General features: G+C 39.5%; 3 protein-coding genes across 7 annotated transcripts; 1 reads left to right on the top strand and 2 right to left on the bottom strand.

Moving 5' to 3' along the window:
- Positions 1-574: 574 nt before the first annotated feature.
- On the bottom strand, positions 575-8727 carry LOC121895959 (protein Wnt-7a). The gene is made up of 4 exons (XM_042409531.1): positions 8373-8727; positions 7281-7507; positions 4353-4624; positions 575-2166 (listed from the first exon to the last, which is right to left on the bottom strand). The coding sequence occupies exons 1-4, from the start codon at positions 8441-8443 to the stop codon at positions 1684-1686; spliced, it is 1053 nt and encodes a 350-aa protein (XP_042265465.1). The 5' UTR covers positions 8444-8727; the 3' UTR covers positions 575-1683.
- Positions 8728-9400: 673 nt separating this feature from the next.
- Positions 9401-15268, top strand: fbxw12 (F-box and WD repeat domain containing 12). Its single transcript, XM_042409530.1, has 10 exons — positions 9401-9607; positions 9719-9756; positions 10326-10492; positions 10594-10718; positions 11335-11541; positions 11629-11793; positions 11961-12171; positions 12746-12927; positions 13249-13379; positions 14739-15268. The coding sequence occupies exons 1-10, from the start codon at positions 9509-9511 to the stop codon at positions 14836-14838; spliced, it is 1425 nt and encodes a 474-aa protein (XP_042265464.1). The 5' UTR covers positions 9401-9508; the 3' UTR covers positions 14839-15268.
- On the bottom strand, positions 15244-24907 carry ptpdc1b (protein tyrosine phosphatase domain containing 1b). Of its 5 annotated transcripts, none has more exons than XM_042409525.1 (12): positions 24604-24907; positions 21893-22015; positions 19621-19860; positions 19068-19155; positions 18446-18611; positions 18159-18239; positions 17929-18047; positions 17711-17848; positions 16229-17244; positions 15811-15993; positions 15612-15722; positions 15244-15522 (listed from the first exon to the last, which is right to left on the bottom strand). In XM_042409525.1, exons 4-12 carry the CDS (start codon positions 19111-19113, stop codon positions 15391-15393), a joined length of 1992 nt encoding a protein of 663 aa, XP_042265459.1. In that variant the 5' UTR covers positions 19114-19155; positions 19621-19860; positions 21893-22015; positions 24604-24907; the 3' UTR covers positions 15244-15390. The 5 variants fall into 5 exon arrangements, with proteins under 5 accessions (XP_042265459.1, XP_042265460.1, XP_042265462.1 ...); XM_042409526.1 differs by having other exon boundaries at positions 19621-19856; XM_042409528.1 differs by lacking the exon at positions 19621-19860.
- Between the last annotated feature and the right edge of the window lie 697 nt (positions 24908-25604).

Below are 25604 nucleotides of genomic sequence, written 5' to 3'. Positions count from 1 at the left end.
GATCTATCTCCACAGTGACTATATGATATTTGAGAATATCTATCCTTACTATATGAAACTTTACGAGAGCCTGATGATGATGTAAATCACAATACAGAAACTATTAATAAAGATGTGCTCTCATGTTCATTCGAAAGTAATGACTCTAATGGTTCATTGATTCCTATTTAATGAGCAATTAAGGTAATTTATGTCATAAACGTTCAACCACTCCACTGCTTCTCTAATTTATGGCAAGAACATTTGTTGAATTTTCAATCATTTTTAAACACTATGTATTTTTTGACTGTTATCTAGACATTTACAGCACATTTACAACTGCTCAAGTACCTTCGCAAGACTAAACATTCTCCGTAGCTTATTTCTGTACGGTGTACCATTCTCAATTGTTCTTTTGTCTTTTCATCAGAGTGAGACTTGATGTATGAGGAAGCAATAATGAAATCATGTCTTGTTAGTGTTATTCTGTTCCTGTATTCCATCAGTAGTAGTCATGAAATGCAGTAAACACAGACATTTGAACACAGACATGTATAAACAGTTTCTATCACTTACAATATACAACTATGGCAGTGACAGCAGGGGCCAACTTACATATATCAGCTTTTAAAAACAGGTGTCAGGGTCGGGAACTTGAACATTGAATATGCAAAAGATATAAATAAGACATTCATATAAAAATAGGCTTTTACAAAATATACTCTATTAACCAATATTTACCAAAAGTGGAAAATGTGCCCGTGTTTTTGATCGGTGAATAAGTCCAGTTAAGCTAAATCAGCTTGAAGTGAGCAATACCACTGAAGACAGTCAGTAGAGCGTACAGCCTTCTACCTCAACAAATGGGATTCTCTAGACTAGCAGCAAACAGAGGGAAGACAAACTCATGAGAGGGTCAGAAGGTCAATGTGAGTAGCCTACACCAGTTTCATCTGGAACAATATTATTCTACAACACAAGACATTATTCCAGGCAGATTCAAATCCAGTGTGTTAGCAGTGTACAAGTTTTTGATTGCTTTAATAAACTAAAACCTCCCAACATTTAGTTATTTTTGACCCATAATGGACAAAATCAGTAGTTTTTTTTTATAGAATAAATTAATATTAATTATTTTCATTCTCTAAATACAGTATGTTAAATATTCCAAATGGCTGTGTCATTTCATCTGTGCACCAGGAGTGAGAACTACAGCAGAGCGCACTGCCCAGCAATCACATCCACCATAATTAATTTGCATTGGCAAAGTCCATTTCCTAAACAGTCAAAATGTCAGTACGTGTCCAATATAGCTTAAAGTCTTGACATTTTGCTTCAGTGACTCACACTGTGGTCACCCGGTCTCATTTGTCAGGGTGCTGCTTTTCCCTTAACAGTGTTTTGTCACATTGCTTCGATGCTGCACCCCAACAAACACAAAAGTCCACGAAGAGGGTTGAAGAGCTTTGTGTGCAAAAGAATCATGACGCCGAATCTTCAGCTCACTGTATACCCAGTACAGTAGTTCCTCATTATGTATGAACAGACTGCAATAACAGCCTCTTTTTTTTTGTAAAATTTAACAGTTCCAGTTTGTCCGTGAAAACATAAAGACATGAATACTCACATAGATCACACAAACACACACACACACACACACACACACACGCACACACACATTCACGCACCATCCAATAAATATTCTCATTTGCATGTGTACACCTCTGTCCTCTCGCTGCAGGTGTTGCATTTGACATAGCAGCACCACAGGAACTTGCAGTTGCACTGCCAGACGCGGGAGTACTGGTGTGTGTTGTATCCCCGGCCGCAGCACATCAAGTCGCAGCCGCTGATGTGCTGCATCATAGTCTTGTTACACACCCTGCCCTGTGTCCCCAAGCTCCCCGTCACAGGGTCCGCCTCACAGTAGTTAGGCGACTTGTCTATGTACACCAGGTCTGTATCCATGGGCTTCCGGTAAGAGTAAGGCTTCTTGATCTTGAGGAATTTAGGGCGCTTGTTGCGGCTGGCTTTGACTGGTTCCACGTGCACCGCATGGGCATACTTCTCCTTGAGAATGTAGCCGAGCTCGCGGAACTTGGGAAGTGTAGTCCAGCAGGTTTTGGTGGTGCAGGAGCCCGAGACACCATGACACTTGCATTCCAGTCGCATGTTCTTCTCCAGGACCTAGACACACAAAAACAACTTAGTAACATAGTAACAACCGGCAACTGGAAAAACACTCCAGTGATGAGTGATAGTAACACTCTCTCAATAGGTTAATAACAGATTATTTAATCAATTATCATCATGCAGTTTACTATAATAATAACTTCAAAGTTTCATTTGTTGAAGAGTTGTGATTATGTTTCAGAATTGTTTACAACTCATGCAATGTCTACATATTCTAAAAACCTGGTTTAAACTGTCTCAATTAACATTTCAGCTGTTTCACTTTAAGGCAAGTGACAAATGTGCAACTTAATGACAATGTGACTGACAAATACACTACACTTTGGGATTAAATACACTATACTTGTGGATTAAATACAGCCCCACCACGTTGCTGCATGATACAGTATACACAGAAGCCAAAATAATGTATTAAATTTCAGGCTCTGTATGTGTAGCTACCACACACAACACACAAATGTCAAGAGTGACTGTACAAGGCGCCGAGTGACTAGGATTACTGCTAAACCCTGAACTGATGACAATGAGAAGTGCCATTGACTGAAACTGGAATTTTCTTTAGCAACAAGGTCAATTGCATTTCCTTTTTTCTAAAATGCCAGGAGTTTGGTATGCAATATGGTCTCCTAGAGCCATTGACGAGTTATTTATGCCTGTGTGTTCTTGGCAAGTAAACTGTAACAATAAAACCCAAATACAGACGTGTGAACAAGAACTGAAAAAAACAACTTTTCCCTGAGCAAACCACTTCATAAAACCCTTGGCTTCAACTCCCTAATCCATCAGTTGTTCTGTGACCAACACTTGTGACAGCCTTTGTCTGGACGTCTTCGACCAGGGAGCTGTGAATGGCGCTCCTGCTCAGTGTCACTGCTTTTGATTAGCATAAATAAAGGAGGTAGAGGGGGATAACTATCAAAACAGAGAGCCCATTTATTAGCAGAGAGAACAGGAAAGAAGGAAAACTGCCCAAAGTTTGAATCCACAAGTACAGTCCTTTTCCTTGAGAGGCAATTTAGCTGTCCAGATAAGCCAATTTGAATTCATGTTCCTAAAACGCACGTAGAAAATGATCTGTGTGGTACAATTGTGTGTGCTTTTCAGCCAGTGTGGGGATGGACGTGTTGGTTGTGTGAATCGGGCTTTTCTGGCACAGTGAGAGAGAGCGAGAGAGAGAGAGAGAGAGAAAGGATATGAGTTAACTTGAGCAAAGCTGTTTTTTTTCTTTTTTTTATTCTTCACTAACTCTAACCTCACTTTAGCTGTTTGGCACATTATTCCACTCAATCTTTAACCTCTAGACTTACTGGAGTCTCTTTGTCACCCTGCACTGTTCTGCAGCAACGGATGCAGAAAAGCCATTAAATGAGCAAGTGAGCAGTAAATTTGTCTTCTCTTTCTTTTCGTATTTTTGTCTCTCTTTCCATTTTCATGTCGTAATGCCAAAACTCTGTTTGGTTTTTGTTGTAAATAAATGTATTTTATTACTGTTTCACTATTGTCTGGCAGTAAGCATGGCCAGCTGCATGGTGTATAAACTTTGATTTATACTTGATAAAAATCTACTTTGGATTGAAACACTTAAATGCCTAATGGCTGAATAAAAACAGTGGATTGAAGTTGGCATGCAGGTGTCAAGTGCATATAACTATACTTCTATACAGCAACAGAAGCACATATTACTCAATGACGATCAAACGCAGTAACTAACAGTAAACACCCCTGTGGTGCATGTACAAGCACATTGCTCCTGATGTGGGTTTATGATATTAGAGAAATTTTGGAAGAGGATTGTGATAAAGGAAACTGTATACTGTCCCAGTGGTGCAGAGCATGGGGGGAGGACTGGGCTAATGCCTTTTTGTACAGTGTCAATCTGTTTTCAGCACAGTGATCTGGGCTGTAATCAAACCCTGCCACTTAGACAGCTCTTTCCCTAAAAGCAGCCCTTTATTCCGCTGCTTGTTTAATCTTGGCCCTGTTGCCCAGATCCTTGGCAAGATTCACCCACACCACAGCATGGCAGAGAATGTTATGTCGCCACAGTTACTGGGACCATTCTTAGACTTGTTAACTAGCATGTTTAAGTCTTGATTTATACATCCTCAGTGCCTTAAAAGAACCCTAGTGAGTTTGGATATGGATGGACATCTTTTGCAGCATTTTCTGTGATCACTTACCTTACGTCCCACCTCGTTATTATGGAGGTTCATGAGCGTTCTTGCATTTTGTTTGACTTCCCGGGCGTCGATAAATACTTTGGAGAAGCCCAGGCCGTAGCTGATGTCTGCAGAGCAGCCTCCCCACTTCCAGCCTTGGTCTTTACTGTAGAAACCCTGCTTCTCTTTGTCACAGCTACAGTCACTCAGGTTACCCTGTGTACAGGCGGCAGTAATGGCATGGGCCACCCCTGCTGCGATGATGGCGTAGGTGAACGCAGCCTCCTTACTGCCTAGGGGAGCAGGAAAAAGAGGTGTTGAAAAAATGTAGCAGGTGTTTTGGTGTTTTTTTATTGTGTAGAATAGAGAATGTCATGATGTCTCTCAAGTGTAAGGGGGATACAATAAGTACGCACCAGGATTTTTAAATAGGAAAAAGAGATTAATTATTAACAGTATGTGTGCTTACATCACAGTCTTACTGACATATAACTCAAGGGCTGCAGTGTTTTGAAACCTGACCTGGAAACTGTCCTGCCCGTGAACCAAAATGGCTGCCGGTGGTATAGTCAACAAAGCAGTATGAATAAGAGGGTTGTCGAGAAGGAAGGGCTATTGATCCGCTCAGAAACTGTCACATTCTGTGTAAACTCATAAGGCACTGACATCAGAATCTTCATCCCGGCGTTATCTCCCCCCAAGTCCAGCTAACAAATCATTTACACAGACACGGAAATATCGACAAATAACTAAAGGTTAACCTGCAAGGTATCGTGGACGGATCCTGAAAGTTCTTCGGTCAAATAATAAGCCAAGAAAAAACACTAAAAGAAAAAGTGTAATATATCTTCTTTGAAACCTAATATGGGGCATACAGCATGAAAAGAGTCTAGAGTATAATTAACCTGCATAATTCATCAATATAATCAACAGCTGACATATTTGAATTTTCAGCTCTGTGATTCATATTCATGCAAACAGGAAACTGCTTATTATAATATCCATCATATCTATGCGTAAGTAAACTCCTCTTGTCTCTGTTTGTTCAAAACAAACATCATTTCTTCCTCCTGCCACTCGGTTCACTGGGTAAAGCTGGCATGTTTTTGATAAACATCTTGGATGTGTGCCCTTGCCATTGAAAAAAAAAAACCTCATATTGAGGCATCAATTATGTGGACGTTTTTATAGACTGGATGGGCTCTGAGCCAAAAAAGAAGGTGTGTCGGTGCAGTCAGTCAGTTGTTAATTTTTCCCCTGCAGTTCTGAGTGCATGGGTTCACCACAAGAGATGGTATGAATTCTTCACAACATGTAATGAGAGGTGGAAGATATTAAAAAATAGTAGACTAAAAAATCTAATTCTCAAAAAGCTTGTTTAGGCCAGATAATTATTTGTCTGCTATGTGTGTTTCTCTTTCATCTCTTCAGTGTCATGCACCTTCTTTACGTGGACCTCATCTCTTACAGCTTAGTGTAACTACAAAGTTCAAGTGCAAACATAGCTGAGGCCTAACATACCGAACGGCTTGATGCTGATGCACCTTGCATTATCCAAAAGCATTATGTCAGTTCACCGGTCATTCCCTTTTTTCTTTAAGAACAATTGCAAGCTTCACCGCTCCACTCAGCCTGGGCATCAACAATGGCATTCATTTACAACCATTTGGCTTCTACGCTAATCTGATCAGTGAAACCAATCTATTTGGTATGGCTGTCCAAGCCATAGAAGTAAACCGCTTCTCTTGGAAACACAGACCAAGACTCTTGAGGGGCTAAAACCACTCATTCATAAAGGAACAGACTGTCAAACACCGCTGTTTTCATTTCAACAGCATGAAGAGATAATCCTTTCTCTCCAACAGCAGCAGGCAAGATGGCCTCAAACAGCTGGTCCAAGCTGCTGACCATTGTGTAAAAGGGTATTTGGTGTTTTTGTATTATTTCTGGGGCAAAGAGGCTGGGGCAAAATAAAATATATCAAAATGCTTTTTAGATTTTTATTGAAATGATTTTACAGTACCAACTCTGCAGCTATCAAACTCCTTGTACTGACTGTAGCCATAGGCATCACTCGACCTAATGTCTTTTTTTATACATTATGTCTACCTGGTATTTGTATTCTCAACATCAAACAGTCTACCTGATCAGTTCATCAACAAATTGTCCTCAAAACTCTCAGCCATAATTTCAGCATCCTCTGAGCTTCATCCATTCTGTAGCAGAGACCTCTATCTCAGCAGTGGGGAAACTGATTTGAGCTAATTTGTTTCTTTAATTTAGTGCTTTCAAGTCTTGCTTTTCCTTTTGGCTTTTCCCCCACTGTAACTTATACCCGTGGTAAGATCTACGTCCTTACAGTTAGAGCTACAGCACCCATCACTAGACAGGATAAAGACCAGTGAAAATGTGTCTCCAGAGATTCTGCTGAGCTGAAAAGAAAGGCTGCCAACTTTCACAAGAGCTTTGTTACAGTGCTGGCTTCAGATAACTTTTATACATGCTCAAAAAGCTCCACTCAATGAAAAGTCTGGAATAAACTAGGCCTGGTGTAAATGACACTAGCTCCTTATGTGACGCTCCTTATACTACGGATGCAATAATTATCAGTAAATTATCCTGCAGAATAAGTTTGTCTAGTGCAGTTTTTGACTGGAAATCAAGTGCACCAGCTAGTAGATCATATCTAGTGAGGTATATGGAAAATTATGCATGTCAAGGTCATTACTTCACAAATAGATGTATTTTTTATTTTTCAACAAGGCAGCAGGTCATAATTTAACTATTTGTTAGGTCCAAACATAAATATTGCAATTCACGATTAAAAAACGTATATTTTTTTAAAGGAAAAAGTTTAACGCGCACCGTTACGCACCGATGTGAGAAAGGTGTTCATTTTTGAAATAAGGGTTTCAAATTGAAAACAAACTTTAACAGACAGCAACATACCCACTTTCAACTCTTTTCCGAAGACTGTCCTCTCTCCAAGCGCAGAGCAGTTCCACCGCCCGTTTTTGAACTGAAACTGACACTCGTTGATGCCCATTTGGGCTCCCTCTCCGATGACGATAATGGCATCGGGGCGACTCTGGCAGATAATCCGTTGTCTGGGGGCCAAACCGGGGATCTTGTTACAGATTATACTCGCACCTAGGGCCACCACCGACGAGAAACCACTGTGAATAGAAGATGGATAGGACTTAGAAAAAAGTGGCCGTCAAAGTTTTGTTTTTCCAGCCTAATAATATTGGTTGTAAGTTTATTTTTCACCCCTAATAGTTTCAATCAGATGCATTTCCGCTGTTTGGTTTATTTAATAGTAGCTGATAATAATCGAGAAATTCAAAAAAGAAAAAGTCCCCGTGGAGAATAGATAGTATCACAGGGATAAGTGCATTCCAACACTAAAATTAATCACCAAAAGTTTCACTTCAGACGATATTTTATAAAAATGTGTGCCCTAAGGTGTACCATGGCAGAGTACAAAAGAGTGAGGTCACGCTGTTAAGCTCCCAATAAATAATTTTATTCTCTATTTTGAGATGAAAAAATGGAAGTTACATTATTTATTAGGAGCTTTACAGTGTGCGGACCTCACTCCTTTCTACTCTGCAATGAAACATTATTTGTGTTGCACCTGAATAATTTGCCTGGATGTGCGCATTCTTCTAAGGTGCACCATAAATTACATTTCATATAGGCTACATTAAAGTTGCAAATACCTCTTATTATTATGCCAGTATGATTCCTTCCAACCTTTAAAGGTGAAGGAAATGTCATTAAGTGATAAGCGCGCAGCGGCCACGAGTCTGACTGAGATAAGTTTACGGACTTCCTAAATGTATTATTCATCGTTTATAAAAAATCAACAAACACATTTTATTAACATATACATATTTGTTTACCCTTTATGGAACTAAAGGTCGTTTTTGAAGTACCAACAACAGATAAAAGACTTAAATGTCACTCGTCAGTTAAGTCTTTTGTGTTTGAGAATAACCTACAACAATCTAACGTAGATACAAACAAAACGCAGCTCACCCAATTTTCAAATAAACAATTCCTAGACAAAGTAAAACTCTTAAAATCCAGCGTCGTGTTCTCCGACTCATTGCGGCCCCGCTCTCTGTTTCATGCAACGATTTGTAGAGCTGATGAGTAACTCGCTTCGCTTATTCTCCGATCGATCACAGCCCAGGTAACTCCAAAGGAACTCCAAAACCACGGAAAGCATTAAAAAAACAGTAGTACACTCTCGGGAACTTTTACAAATTGCCGGCTAGGGTATCATCCAAACTCCCTTTACGTGGCCCCCTTTCGCTGGGCCCTGTTGTCATTGCGAGGGTGTCACAGGTAACCCTTGGGGTGAGCAAGTGCGATTATCTCTTTCTCACAGTTCCTCTGCTACCCGCAGGTCTTGGCTATATATCTGGCTCATCTATCTGGGGCGTGTTCACAGAAGACATGGGCCCCTGCTGAAGAATCCCGCCAGGGCTGAATCTCAACACACACACACATACACACACACACACATACACACACACATAGGCTACACACATTATTCGGTGAATTCACCTTGACTGATTGGGGATGGCTATTAATCTGGTTATTAAGTGGGTCATGGCTCGGTTTAATGTGGCCATAACAGGCTTTTTGTCCCCCAGATGCAACCAGTTCGTTTGTTTAACTGAAAAAAACTATATAATTTTCCACACCTGCTAAAAGAAGCTCCATAAAAAGCTGCAAATAAAAATTATTAGAACAAAGATAAGTAAGTCTTATTGATTTTTTTAAAAGTACATGATTCATGACCTCAAAAATATGCTCAGACTGAGTAAAACTCTGCCCAATATATTAGATAACACGTGGCAAACGCATTTATGACATTCATTCATGTCCTTTTTTTTATATTCAAAAGTACAAGTCAAAACATATTCTCATTTAATATGGTGCATAGTGCGCGCTACTTGTAGTGCGCCTCCGTCCTGGACGTTTCTCCGGATCGCCTACCTTTTATTATGGCGACATCTGGCGGCTTATTGAAGACTGTGCAGGTTAAAGAAAAACAAACTATTCCTTCTTGTCCCTGCAGTCTTTCCGTTGCCCAAACTCGCTACTGTTGTTGCTTTGACATATAGATAATTGGTGAGGGGCTGTAAAATCATTGATCGTTCAGTATGGATCTGCATCATCCGTACTTGATCGGTGATTGCCTTATTCATATTTTTACATTCCTGACCGAGGAAGATTTAATCAGTGCCTCAAGTGTGTGTAAGGTAAGGAGTGTCCAACTTGCGGAAGTAGCCGATGCAATAATAGCGAGTTTATTGGAATAATTCCTAAAAGTGACTTATTGTGCTTGATGTGATATTTATATTTGTCTTCAGGCTTGGCATGAAGCTGCAGAGACTCCGTGGTTATGGAGGTGAGCTTTGTTTGTTCTTTCATTATCATTTTCATTTTCTTCAAGTAGAGAATGTTTATGCTGCTCTTTTTTCAATAATAAATCCCACAATGCAGCAGTTGCAGCATCTCTCAGATCCACTGTAATCTGAGATTACGGTGATTACATATTGCAGCTTCATGAAACTGAAGAAAGATGGTCTGCTGATGTTTGGTATAAACCTTAATTTGTTAGCTAGCTGTAGAACCAGGCAGGTTTACTGGTCTCCCTGAGGAGAAAATACCCTGTTAACTATGTGATTAATGTTTTATTGCTCATTATATGATGATTTAAGGGCTACTGATAAGTGCTTCTGGATGAATGAAGCTGTGTTTCAGGAAGGAACATTTTGTGTGGCTGATTTTATTTGTAGAGTTCTGTACAGAAGACAAAGTTATTTGCAATGTAATGAAAGAAGTTTTGTTCTTGTCTATGTTTGACAAATGTTTCACTGCTACAACTGTATTTTGGTGTCTTGTAAGTCCATCTGGGCTGGGCACTTGTATGTGTATGACATAATAACTATACTTGTAATTCTGTGCTCCTTTCAGGAGGATGTGTCTGCAGCGCTGGAGTTTCTGTAACCTTGCAGTGTTGGGGAGTGAACAGGTGAGTCACTCATGGAAGAGTTACTTTTTGCGACGTTGCCATTTAGAGATGAAGATGACAAAAGGCACAACAGGAGGTTACATCTGCAAAAGCCTCAGAGGTCACACAGGTATGCTGTCTCTTAATCCCTTTCTCTCTCTTTCTCTTGAGTCTCCTACATGACATCCTCCTGCATCATCTAATTTTTGTGCCTGACATGTTGTCCATCAGGCAGCGTGGTAGGCTTGGTGTACCTGCAGGGGAATTCAGCTCAACTTCCTGACCTCTGGAACAGCAGTGCCATAGTCTGCAGTGCTTCAACTGATGGTACAGTCCGAGCATGGAATATCCAAAATGTCAGTGCGACAGCTTCAGCATATCATCATGCATGCTCAGTAAAGTCATGTCAAAAGTTATTGTAACAATGCAAAATGTTTTCACCTATAGAGCTTAATTTAAGATGCTATTGATTCATTTATCTACCTAATCCAAACTGAGTGTACAGTATATTTACATATGTAGGCTATGTTTCAGATTTAGATCATTTTTCATTTGTCTTTTGCATAACAGTCTCACAACCAGCTGATAATCATATGACTTTCAAGCAATGTTTAGATGTGTGTCAAGTGTCACATGTTGCCAGTTCTTATCAGTCCATATCGAAAACTTAGACAATACCTTTCCGAGTAGTGTTTTTTTTTTTGGCTTAGATCAGAGATGGCACAAAGTAAAGCCAGAAGTGAAAGTGACAGTGTTTGAAAGCAGGTATCATACTGCATTCAAAATTTTTATCTACACTAATCCAATGGCGCGTGCTACAATCATGTGCCACTGCAAGTCATGTGCATGCAGGTGTCATTTCAGATAAGCCTCAGAGACTCTAACTTTCTCCTATAGTTACTCCTCCCTCAAATCCACTGGTATAAATGCCCCTGGTCAAGACACTTACTTGATGTACTTTTATTCTTTCAGGGTGAGCTCCTGTGGTGCAGTCCTGTGCAGAGTCCTTTGACAGGGCTTGTAAGTGATGAAAAGCGTGAAGTTGTGATCACAGCAGACTCCACAGGCCTCATCAAGATCTGGCAGTGTCAGACTGGCCAGGAGGTGGCCTCCTTTTCTACTGCATCTCCATATTGTACCTTACTACAGTACAATATCAGCAATGACTGGTTTCTTTCTGTAAGTAATTTCGGCATTTATTGGTTTAAATCTGAATTTATATACAAATTTTTTTAAAATCTACAAAGTAGCACTTATGTCTTCCAGGTAGGAACCAGTCAGGGATCTGTGTGTACACTAGCTGGCTCAGCTTTGACTAAAAAGTCCAGCATAATGGTGTGTGACAGCTTTAACGTCAACGTACTCATAGTTTCACCTGACAAGAAATGGATCACAGCTGGAACCAAGAACAATGATGATTTAAGTCCAAAGGTATGTCTTGTTGTCTTTGACAGCCTGACTTAATGTTTGCATTTCCTGCTCATGTGTTTTCTTTTACCACATTACCTCTGCGCAAATGACACAATGTTCATAGATAAGCACAGTGGGAAACAGTAAAAACACATTTAGTAGATTTCTGTAGTTTGGTTTGTTAACAGGTGATTTTCACAGAGAGTTTGACCTCTCCCTCTGAGGACGAAGATCCTCTGTGCCAGTCAGTACCAGTCACTGGATGCCAGGCTGCTGTCTTCATACCCACTCAGCCTGCCAGACTGGCCATCATTCATTGCAACGGGCGCCCAAACAACAAAGCCCTCACTGTCTTTGATGTCAGCATTAAAAAGGCTAAGTACAAGTCAGAGATCCAGGGTGAGTACTGAGCTATGTGCTTATTGACTGGTAACATGCCCTAGATGTGTCATAGAGTATCATATTGGCCATTAGAAAATTGGAGTCAATTTGTGAGGCATCTTAAAAAAAATCTACCATTGACCACACATACTTTTAAGAACAGCTGCTTTTATGGAAACTGCCTAGTTGGATCCATTTGTCATTGTGGGGTTTTTTTTTGCTTATTCCTGTGGATGACTAGCATGGCACCACTTCAAGACATTTCTAATACAGCTACAATGAAGTTGAATCATGGAAAAATGTTCACCTGGTGTATCTTAAAGATCAGTTTTAGTGTCAGCTACTCTGAATTAGATAGCAAGGGCTTTTCTCCAGACTCATTATTATGTAGTGATGTTCAAAAGACTTACTGGGAGAAATTTTCTCAACTGGAAAACTACTAGTGTAATTATTTTGATTTTGACAGACAAGTTAAACCCATAGTTGAATCCAAGAAGTTCACTCTTGTTTTCTGTGTTGTCAAAGGTCATTCTGGGATTTTCCAAAATAGTCAGCTCATGCTGGTGTAATTTTGAATCTCTTCTTATTTTAGTCCAGCAGGTGGAGTCCTTCCCCCTGACAATGGACAGCATGTCCTCACACATCCTTCTAGAGGCCAAAGACAGCAACTGCATAGTGTTGGCAGCTGACCAGCAGCTCTGGGTTTACTCTCTGAAAGGTGCCCTGCTTGCAAGCTTCAAAGATCATGCTATGCCTATTTCCGCTATATGTGTGGTAAGATGTTTTCTGATTTGGAATTCAAAGAAATATCCATCTGTACTGATTCTATATATTACATTACATTCATTTGGCAGATGTTTTTGCCCAAAGTGACTTAGAATAAGTGCATTCCCATTCAAATGGGACAAGAGCTAGATGTCATAAAAAAAAGCAATATGCGACCCCTCCAAATAAAAAGCTAAAAGCATGTTAGAGAGCTACATTGCGAGTGCTTTTTAAAGAAAAATACAGCACACTCTTCTCACTGTTTGAAAATGAGAAAAGTATATGTATTAAAAAAGACTTTTCTTGACTGAGTTTTCTTGACATTCACAGGATAGCTTTCGTGTGGTGACAGCCTCTCGGGATCTCTCCTTGCGAGTGCTGACATGGAGAAAGGACAGAAGCGATGGGTTGACACTGGAGAGCCAGTACCACTTACTGGGAGGCTCTCACACAATGTCCAGGTATACTATGACATTTTAGTATCTCATCTGTATCAACAGCAGCCAGGTTACCAACATTAATAGTTACTCCTAATGCATCTCATTATTAACAGTGTTGAAAGTTCCACTATATGTGGCTGAGACATACTCTACTCAAGCCTACTTCTGACTATTTTATGTAATTTTAATTGGTGACAAATTAAACATAGTTTAATGTCTTGCACTATTTGTGGGGGATTTACACAACTTGTGCAACATGTACTGAACTAGATCTGAACCGTCAAGAATGACTAAACAAACACAAACAAACATCAAAAACCTAGACAACCGTCAGATTACCTGACGGTAGTCAAGAAAAGTCATATAACATCAACATGTAACTGAGAGATGTCCCAGAGATAGATTATACGTGGTAATACAAATTAGAGGAAGTTGTAGAGTTATAAAAAGAAAAGCCAAGAGAGGCTCAAGGTTCCTTTTGTCTTTTTGCGGGACCCCCTTCTTCCTTAGGGCTTTTTGAGAGATCTCTTTGAGACTCTCTTTAGTCTTTTAGCTTTTTGCTTTTTAATTTTTTTCTTAAGGTTTTGTATTTTGCTTTTTGCATTCTTCAATTGCTTATTTTGTAAAAACCAAATAAAACTGGTTTGTATTTTTATACACTCCAACCAAAGTTCCTGACTTGTGCTCATCTCTGAGGTCTTCTGGTTTCTCCCAGGTAGGCAAAGACGCCTCCTTTGGGATAGGATGACGTTAGTTTTAAATTCATTTAGATTAAAAATTATGATGAAATTTATTAAGGATAAACTTTTAGTGTTTATTGAATAACAGGAAGGTAATGGTTCAGATTTAAAGACTGAGATCAACTTACTGCTGTACATGTAATAGATGTATGATTTCAGAATACAATTAGGTGAAGAGATTTATAATAAGGGACTAAATTGGCTAAACAGTTAGGGCCAGGACTCTGAAGCTGCCCTATAAAACTGGGTGAGTTCCTTCAACCGTCAGAGTGGGCCTCCTCCAGAGATGACCCATTAGAAGGCCATCTTGGAGTACTTTCAAACCTCCAACACCTTTTTGCACCAATACCCTTCGTTGTGACCCTGGCTGTTAGGATTCCTGACTAAATAGGCCCGTTGGTAGTGGTTCAACGACAGCTGGTGATTATAGAAGCCAGGCTGAATTTGGTTCCCTAAGCAAGGCTTGTATGGTCATGTGTGTAGATTTTGGGAACTATGTTCGATACCTAGGTCAGAGGTAGAGGACAGCCATCTGTCGGTGCTTTATCCACACTGGCAGGGAGTAACTGAATTACAGGTATTTTCACCTTCCCTTGGCTGTCATTTCCTAATCTTGTTACTTTATGCTTCTGTGTTCTAGAGGGTTCACTCATGTCTCCTGTGACTACTCAAGCATCGTGGCCTCAGCAGAAGGGAAAGATGGGAAAGACGTCTTGAAAGCTTATTCTTTCACCTCCTGAGCATCGCCACCCCACAAGAAAAAGTGTCTGCATGCAGTTTGCACCACCCGTTGTAAGGAAGAACATTTGCTTTTATTATGAAGTGTTCATCATATGTGCTTACATTATGTCTTTATCTATGTTTACAAAAAAGAGAATGTATTAAAGATAATAAACACTGTTATGGGAAAGGCATTGATACACTGTGTGATACAACATGTTTGTTAATAAATTAGAAATCTGTGCAGGTATAAGAATGTTTTTAACTATGCTTTTGGAGCCGAGTCATATCAGTGTTGATTGTGACCAGTCTTAAGGCATATCGCAAAAAATATTCTGGCCACCTGTTCTTTAATATGATACCCCCACTCATTACTGAGGTAAATAATACTCAGGCCTGTAAGTTGTGTATTGGTGACAATAAACTATGTTCCATAAATGTTTATTTTTATCCCACAAAATCAGTTACTACATATTCAATATTTTCCTGACAAGGCACAAAAGCATTTTTTTCTCTTTCATGCCTCCACATGGAGGTACAGGCAGTGCAGCACATACGCATGACAGGTAGTGTCATGGTCTGTCTGTAAAGAGAGGGTTCTCCTCTGCTTCGATGGCCATACATCTCATGTCCTCAAGGACACACCTCAGGACTGTAGTCATGGACTCGTACACATTGCATCTATCCTCTGAGTTATTTTCCATCTGTTTAAAGGCAAACAAGATTATTAAGTGGCTGAAACAAAACCAATGATGAAATTAATTTAAAAGGTGAAAATAATCACTTTTCTTACCCAGGTGAAAGCCTTGATAGTACGCTCCAGGAATGCGTTTTCAACCTCTTCTGGTATCATCAGCATATGAGCCATACAATCTAGTATGCATGTTAACGTTTCTTTAGGGGCCTGGGAGGACATGACAAGAAGGGTAAATCTAAAAAAATATATGTACATAAACTTAGGAGCTTCATTGTCCAGGAAGAGAATATCTGACCTGGTCAAGTGTGTTGAGGACAGTTTGAGCATTACTGTTGTAGGGTGTCAGGGCTTGAGCATCCTGGAGGCAGATGACCGGCTCTTTAAGCTGCTCCAACCATGCCCACATCAGCCCAGTGAGGATGAAGGGATCCCGCTCCATACACAGCCTTTCCCACGCACCGCCTTGGTTCAGCTCTGCCTGCACACATTCAGGAGGTCATGTTAGACCCTGTGACTGACCTGTGTGACACGGCTCACTCAGACACATTTTTCCGTTATAGCTTTATTAGCATCTTTGAAATTATTCTGGACATGGAAGGTCTTTTTGATACTACCTTTTGGAGTTACCAAAGTTAGAACATGATTTAATTTAATAATTGGCATTTTAGCCCAACATTAGCCTTACTACTATACCGCTGGTATGGATCAGTTACCTGCCAGGCTAAGACTTTGCTCTTGTGCTCTTCTTCCCCATCGAGAAAAAGGTTCACTGCCAGAGCTTGTGCCACTAGCAACCTCCTGGCATCCAGGGACAACTCTGACTGCAGGGTGATAAAGGGCACCTCTGACTGTTCCTCCTCTCTGACTTGCGACCGCTTCCCATTCGTTTCTAACTCCCTCTGTTCTGCCTTCCACCTGGCCAGCATGCTACCCTCTTTGGTTGGTTCATTGTTTCCCACAGACTCACTGCGTTGGATGGTTTTCTTCTTCACTTTCTTTATCAGAATGGATACATCTTTTTGTTTTTCAACATTCTTGACTTGCCAGAGTGAGCTTGTCGAACTGTTTGAGATTTCAGACGCGTTACTGTTAAAACTTTGACACTTCTTTGCAGGGAGAACAGTCTCAGATGAGGAAATGTCCACGAGAGTATTACTCTGCGAGAGGGAGCTGAGAGGTTGTGTGAGGAGGTTGAGCTTCGAGCCCAGTCGTGTCAAGTCTGACTCACTGTAGCTCAGGCTTTTTCGATGGTAGAAAATTGGTGGCTCGTTGAAATGTCTGGGTAATGTGGGAGTACCTGGTAAGCGGGGCTCCTTTGCATATAACTCAGGGCCCATCTTCTCAATGACGCTGAGAGTCATCTCTATGTCATCAATATCAGGTGCCTCCAGAATGTCCTCCTCAATCACCTCTCGATTCTCTGCAATGTCCAAGAGCAGCCTGGACACTAGTTGGACAATCTTTGGTAGGTACCTCAGCTCCTTCCTCTCATAGCCGTGCAGTATGTGTCTCTGGCGGTTTAGATACTGGGACAGGGTGACTGGGTTGGATCGAGGTTCAGCACAGGAAAATACACTCCTCAAAGGGGCAAGGAACTGGACGAACTGTCTGACACAACGTAGCTGACCTCGGGTCTGGATGGAGCCAGGGCGTTTGGCACGCACGTGTAAAATAGCCTGGTTAGCAGTCATCCTGGTGGCAAAGGCCAAGAAACATGCTAACAGCACACCTGGAGGGATAAAAGGAGAAACACTGTTAGATTGTGCAGATGAAAGATCAGACTGTACTAAATTGTCAAAACACTTACAGAAGGGGTTCACAATTTTTCAAGTCTGTCTTAAAACAACAGTCAGGTGCCCAAATGAACATTGAAAGAGGTTTTGCTTGCTGTAATCATTCCTCCTGTACATACCGGCCATTAAAATATCCTCTCCATATGCGCTTATAATGTGAGTGGCAGGGAACAAAATCCAAATGTATTTAAAAGTGTATCTGAAGCTAATATGGGATGGAGGACTGTAGACCACTTACATTAAAAGTGCATTATGCAGGGATCTCTTAATGGCCAACAGCAGGAATGATCACAGCAAGAAAACCTGTTTCAATGCTCATTTGGGCACCTGAATACTTTTACTTTCTACTTTTTAAAACAAAAGAAATGTGAACCTATCCTTAAATATTCCTTATAAATCTACCTGTTCTGCCAAGACCTGCGTGACAGTGGACTGCTATCTTTCCCTCCTGCATTGCGAAGGCCATGACCTTCATCATGTCCAGCACAGTGGTGAGGTTTGCCACCCCATAATCAGTCCAGCCAAAATTGTAGAAATAAACTGAAATGGAAAGATGCTTTCAGTCACACTTGAGCAACATAACAGACCACTACTTACCAAGAACTGCATAAAGTACTTACTGTTGTTTTCCATGAAAACCTCTGGGTGGTATGAGAAGCCGCTCTCTGGCTCAAGAGGGTTTCCACAGCTGGCATGTTCACCAGGTATCTGTAGGTTGATCACTGTTTTAATTCCATTCCTTGACACAAACACAAACACACAAACAGAGACATTTACACTTCATTATAATCATTTCCCCAGAAGCTGTACTCGTAGTCAAGAAGCTGCTGAGAAATACAGTTGTGTGTACCTTCTGAACTGATCAATAATGTTATATTTCTCAATGATTTCTGTTGAGGGTCTGGACATAGCAAGAAGATGATCAGTAATCCTGAAATAGTAGAAAAAATGTTAGTGGGATGTTTAGTACATCAAGATCCATGTTTTTCAGTTCAGCTAACATGGCTACAGAGAAAATATGAATAAAATATGAATAAAACATATGACTGAAATAGACAATTTGGCAAACTGTTATGTTTTGTTGCACTATCACTACTACTACTACTGGGTAGAAATAGGTAGAAAAAGCATGTGTACCAGGATGAATAGAGGCCTTTTATAGCCTGTTGGTCTTCACTCCAGTAACTTGGGTTGTCATACTTGCAAGTTTGACCTCCACAGCCGATTGAGCATTGCATATGTCCAGGGATGACATGACGTATAGCTTCTCCTACCATTGTGTATTTTGCCCTCGGGGCTCTGACTGGAGGTTTTATAGGAGAAGGAAAGAGACGAAAAATATAATATTACAGAAATTGTTTAGTATAATATAATTGATCTGTTTATTGTACATAATCCGTTATATTTTAATTGAAGCTATGAGACCAGTGGTTTCTCAGCAGAGTAAACAGATATTAAAATGCTATGAGAAGTTTCAGATCCTCAGAAGCAGTGGTACACCATCAAATGTAGGTTGTTCTGTAACTCCTAAATGGTTAAGATCATCAGTGGTGAGTGCTCACTTAGAGGTGTCTAATCCTTATCTGGTGTTGCAAGTCTGACATCAGGGAATTACAGTAAAAATAGACAGTCATCTGGTACATTTGAAAAGCATTTTAATGTAGTATTATGGTACAATAAAAACCTGACCAACTAATTGACCTACAGTCATTAACAGATACATTTTATTAATGCCTAACATCCCGCCATCCTTACTTACTGTATTCCATCAGAGTTCCACCGCTTGTCTTTGCATGGAGTGCCATATGAACCGTCACTTAGGCTGACATCTACAGTCATAGCAGAGCCTGGACACACATATATCTACCTTGTTATATACACTCTGTCAAACCCTAACAACTGGTGCTGTAGGCCTAACCTTAAGTCTGAAATACATAACCCGTTTCTTGGAGAGGGCCTCTTATAGATGACCAGTGCTCTGCATTTTATTAAAAAGCCTTAGTTTGAGACTATACATGACAAGGCAAGTTAGAGAGAACCACTTACACATATACAGTGATAAAAGATCAACATCATCATATTCAGTCAAATACAAAGCAGACAAAATCCATTTCAAAGGACTGCAAGCTGCTATTCTTAGCTGGTAGTTTTGTCTTAGCATCCTAATCACTGTACAAAATTCTTGATCACTCTTCAAGACAAATATGTAAAATAATCAACCTTGAATTAGCTAACAAGGAAACCAATGCAACCAATCTAACAATAAATAAAAAAGAAATTAAGATAGAATAAAAAAAACAAAACAAATTTACCTGTAGTACATGAGACAAGGAGTTTGTGACCACCACCTCTGAACACAAATGTTCAACAGCTGCAGTCGCCAACATTTCTGACATTAACCTCCACAGCTCTGACGTTGCCTTTCACTCTCCAGCTCTGTGTAAAGTCAATCCCGCTTGATTTGATTCGCCTCAGATTATCTCTGTGTGTCGGGGTGGAGCAACACAAGCATCCACAAGATCCTGGGCTCTCCTTTGTGGAAAGCCATCTACCTCACCAGAATGACAGACAAAGTATGGGAATATTTTTTTTAAAGCTCAAGAATGTGTTGAAAAGCAGCAGGGATTGTGCCACTTGTAAATAATTCTCTGTATAGGTTCCTCCTCTCACTCTGTGTCTCTTGGGGGAGTGTAGGGCTATTCTTGACTCCTCCCGGATTAGACAACTAATCTTATTACTGTACAGGTATAAAATAGAGCACCCACTCCTCAACAAAAACTCATACTATGGCCACATCACTATAGCCTTCTGTTGGACTGTTATGAGATACAATAATCTAGTATATATTCTGTTTGTTAATACACATATTGTGAAAGTAAACACATGACCAGCCGACCAGATTCTCAACATGTTAACTAAGTATTTGCTCAATGAAATGCGTGTCTGTTGTGAATAAGGACAAATAGATTTTGGATTTTTGTCATGAGAGGATTCAGAAGATTTCTGATATCATTATAGTTAAGCTTTTCTCCTGCTGCTACAAATAGTGGGACCTTAGTGACATAGCAATTAGATAAAATCTTATTGGCTTACCTTGTACCCCTGCTAAAGCTGGTTAGGTTTAGTTTGGTGAGGAGAGATCCGTTTATGATGTACATTTGGAGAGCCCTCAAAGCCAATTATCACAGTGCAATGCTAAAATGTTGCCCCTGTGTTATGTTATGGTAAAAACATAACAGAAACTTTGTCTGGATTTATTCATATCTGTTCTGGTATAGATTGTTTTGCTTACAGAACCATCATTTTTTCAGTGCCTGTTTTTGATGGATTTCAGTTTTGATTCCATCTAGATTTGTGGTTTCTTTCACACAATTAGGTCATTTGATCCTCACTTAGTTTTTTATATGCTGCTTTATACTGCTTTTTATTCATAGCTGTATAGCAATTGAGTATCATACATGTTCTCTATAAATATATATGTATATGTGTGTGTGTGTGGGTGTGTGTGTGTGTGTGTGTGTGTGTGTGTTTAATTAATCATAAAAATCCTATTATTTAATTTGAGCTGATGTGATATGAAAAAATTGTAACTTTTTGATTAGCTTAAAACTTATGAATAATGCATAAACACTCAGTTCTCTGATTGTTCTTTACAAATCCAGAAATCTAACAATCAATAACTATTCAAATATATTTATATAATTTGTCCAATAATTTTCCTTGAAGTTACACATTGTCTGTTATCTAAAATCATCTATTAAAAAAATTGATTGTGCAGCTCAGTTTGGTCATGACCAGGAAAGTACCAACCAGCAACATGATGTGGGAGTGACAGTGACTGTGATTTTCAGACATATCTCATCAGTCTTTACCATGACAAATGGTGAAGACTGGGACACAGAAAACAGAAAACACAACAGCATGTTTACATCCAACTCTTGTTCTAATGAGGTTATGGTAATGCACATATGACTACATTTAATTAAAGATACTCTATTCACACCCTTTCTGTTTTGTGAAATGCTGTTGTGCTTTATGTTGTCTTAATTTGTTTTGTGAAATGTGTTTTGCACCTCAGAGCCACTATACAACAAAGATAGTGTGCTGTAGACATAAAGATGGAGGGGGAAAAGGACATTTAAGCAAAGACAGTTCAGAAACAATTTATTATAGAATAGATGGTCAGTAGCAGTAGTGTATAATGTGATTCAGTAAAACAGAAAAGTAAGCTATTCACTGCAGCCTAATCATTTTGACAGTTAAAATGATTGCTGTAAATAATAGGATACAAGAGCTAAAGCAAATGCTAAACACAGACAATTCTGTTTTTGTATTGCACATTTCATGACATTTTTTGCACCTAAAAGAATAAAATGTGTGGTAAAATGTGTTCAGACCAAAGGGAAGCATTGCCCCAGGTCAGAAGGGACAAAACAATTATCCTTGCACGAAACATGTCTTGTGATGCCTTCAAACAGGCATGTGATGCTTCAGATTTCATCTGTAAGGTAAGAATACTGTGAGTGTAAACATAATAGTTATCTTTCAGCCCTCAGTCCATCCTTATTAGTAAAGCTCACTTACTAGAGCATGCTGCAGCCAGACAGCTATAGGGAAACTCCAGGTGTAGCCTTGAAGGCAGAATTCTTTTCTCATATATATACATCAATTCAGCTGGAAGTCTCTATAACTACATGTCAAGATATACTGTCAAAGACGAAAACATGGAGTGTACATGTACACTATACCATTCATAAAAACGTGGATTTAACAACAGCATAAAGTTAAGAACAAACATGACTGCATGAATTTGAATGTTTAATTACTTCATAATAGGCCTTTTTCACTGCAGACATTTTGACCTGTAATTGGAGGAAAAACACCAGGTGCTATTCATAACACTAATGATAACTCCATTGCATTTTAGTGTCGCAGTAAGCCATGACTGTGTGACAGTGAGCCAGCATGCACAATAGAAGGACCCTGAAGCCAGGGCAGCTAGCAAGCTGAACGGATTTCACACATCATTTATTTTGTTATTTAACTAGCGTTTCACCTGCAATTCTCCTGCTATGACATGTCAAAATGTCTGCCGGGAAAAAAAAGGCTTTTACAAAAAACTGTAGTGATAATAAAGAAAAGGCAATGAAAGACTTGTTGGTATAACGCTACCTGAGCAACACATATGATTAAAATGTTTTAAACATGCCATAGACCCACTGATGTAGCTAGATTTTAGTGTAAACTAGAAAATTTTATTTCTGAAGAAATTTTGTGTGATTGCTGAAAGCTGAAATTTATTGCGTTACATTGTTGAAAGCTCAATAGCATTGAAATTCAACCGAGACCAAAATTGCCTGGAGGTGGGATCAAACCTATGACCTCAAGTTTGTAAGACAGCAATGCAATACATTGAGCTAACTTGTGACAGAGAAAACAGTAAGCAAGATCAGATTTTCATATTTAGACTTTTAATTGCATAAAAAGATCTCTCTTTTTAGATCTGACATTCTTATAATAGTGAAGGGCTTTGTAGTCGCATTGCGTAATGGTACATAATAACCATGTTAAGCAACTTTATTTATAAGAACAGAGTTATCAGGAGCACTGCCCTGGGCAGGTATCAAATCCAGAACCTTACAACATAACCATTACAAGGTTAAGCTCTGGTAATGGGCTTTACCACAGCGCCAGCAGGGGATTCCCGAAACATGGAGCACAAATCCATTTTGTTTAGTAAGAATTGATTTTCCAAAAATGAAGCTTGTAGCTCAGAGATTTGAACATTATTAGTTGCAGCGGGACTAGTTGAGAATGAGGAAGTACAACATGTGTACAAAGTGTTAGAAGGAAGAGAGAATCTGTAAATTTAAGAAATGGAAGAGAGAGGAGACTGAGAGCCTACAGATTTCAATGCAGTCAATGAGAGTGAGACAGTGACTCCCTATCAATTAAGGTTTAGATCTCAAAAACTATAACTTATATGGGAAATATATTTACATTTTAAGAGAAAGGATACTTGTAGCAACATTTTAAGGCATGATATGTGCTTTAAAAGTTAAAACTGTGGGAGTGAGACATGTTTAGGATTTTTTACTGGTCTAAAAAAATCTCTGCTCTGCACTGTGCCTGATGATGTCACACACTGGGGAGATCTGAAAACTATTGTAAAAGCCCTCAATTTGGACTTAATTTCTCCAAAAGTACAAATGATATCACAACACAGAATACAACTTCGAAAATTCTAAGTTTTGTAAATGTTTTAAAGTTTGAGATTCAAAGTGACAGAGGTTCCAACCAAGTTGGATCCAATTCTCCCATAAACTGCCATCATATATTTTGATGTTTAAAAATTAATAGAAAATCGCTGGAATATGCTAGAAAACAGAAATGTAATAGTTTCACCACAGTTTGACATTTGAATGGTTTTTCTAGCACAGTATGCAGCAGTTGAAAAGGTCAAAAAATGTACAGAATGCAGAATAAGAAGAAGTTGTGGAATAACTAGAAAATGCAATGTCTGAAGAAATTGCTGAAAGCTGAAATTGATTGCATTGCTGGAAGCTGATTAGTATTGAAATTCAACCAAGACTAACATTGCCTGCAGGTCGAATCGAACATATGTTGTGTATCCACAGTGCCAGCAATCACACAATGAGACAAATTAAAGGAGGGGTTCACAATTTTTCAAGTCTGTCTTAAAACAACGGTCAGGTGCCCCCATATGAACACTGAAAGAAGTTTTCCTTAATATAATCATTCTTCCTTTTCATACTGGCCGTTATAAGATCCTCTTCAAATGTGCTTTCGATTCTAAATGATGGGGGCCAAAATCCACAGTCATTCCTTGCAAAAAATGCATTTAAAAGTTGATTTGAAGCTTATATGAGGCTTCACCAGTCTGAGATAGTCATATCAAGTGGATATCTGCCACATTTACATTCTTTTTAGCATAAAATTCCCTCTCTCTGTTTCCTCGGACAGTTTTTCCTGTTGAGCTGCAGTGGAAATATAGTAACAAAAAGAGGGTCTTTGGCACTAAAAAGACTTCATTTAAATACATTTTTGCACAGAGGGAGGCTTGTGGATTTTGGCCCCCATCACTTACATTGTAAGTGCATTATAAAGAGATCTAATGTCCAGTATGAACAGGAGGAATAATTATGGCAAGAAAAAAACCTATTTCAATATTCATTAGGGCCTATTGTTTTAAGAAGGCTTCGAACAATTGCGAACCCGTCCTAATTAATTTCCCAATGACAAAATGTGTGAATATGAATATGCACTACATTTACCTGAAAAGATGAATAAAATGCGGCATCCGGCAGATGGCAGCAGATATGCATATGGCATTCACTTCAGAACAGCCGTTAGCCTGTCTGTTGCTTCTATTTCTATGGCAACAAACGGCTCGGATAGAGATTTCCGTGTTCCACATAGGCAAACAAACAAAGCCTAATGGGAAATGAGTTCATTTCTTGGCGCCGGTCGACCCCTTACGCTCACTTTACGTACTACAAGTACTACGTTTCCCGATGAGCACTGCTGCATTGTAGGAGCTGCCCTAACTGGCTGCGTAGGTGCATCACATTGGAGTAAACTGGACGTGCAACTGGTCTGGTGTCTAAATGGTAACCCTTGATTTGCGAAAGATCTCGCGAGATTAATCATTTTAATCTAAACCATGATCTTTCCCTAACCCTAACTAAGTGTTCTTTTTGTGCCTTAACCTAACCAAACCTTAACTCCAGCGTTGCCACGTCATAAAACATAATTATTTTGTACAATGACAAAAAACGCGCCCAATGGATGGAGGAATAAATCTCGCGAGAGCTCCGCAAATCTAGGGTTACCAATCTAGACACGACCCGTTCAGCTGTTTCAAAGGAGACGGTGTTAACTATATGAAATTACCGGAAGTTAATCGATTTACCTTCAAAATAAAGGAGAATATTTCTGACATTTTGGGACAATATCAATGAATTTTCACACTGTACACGTTTTTTTCCCCTGAAATTATGTTTTATTATGACTTCAGTTAGTAAACAAGTGAAAATAAACGTGCAACCACGCATGATCTGAAGCCTGTTTTGTGGGCAAGTGTTTTATTTTGAAAGCACAAACCAGAAGTTGTATATCCTGTCTCGTGTCTTGGCAGTTGGTACTCCTGCTCCGGCTCAACAGCTCCGACAAGCCGGGGGAGAGCTGAAGGAAACGCAGGACCACAGCGATGGAGCATTTCTAGAAGATAACGGCGAGCTCCCCCGTCGGAGATAATTGAACAGAGTCATCTACA

This window comes from Thunnus maccoyii, chromosome 4, assembly GCF_910596095.1.
Source record: "Thunnus maccoyii chromosome 4, fThuMac1.1, whole genome shotgun sequence".
NCBI classification, from domain to species: Eukaryota; Metazoa; Chordata; class Actinopteri; order Scombriformes; family Scombridae; genus Thunnus; species Thunnus maccoyii.
This window is presented reverse-complemented; position numbering and strand designations above follow the sequence as displayed.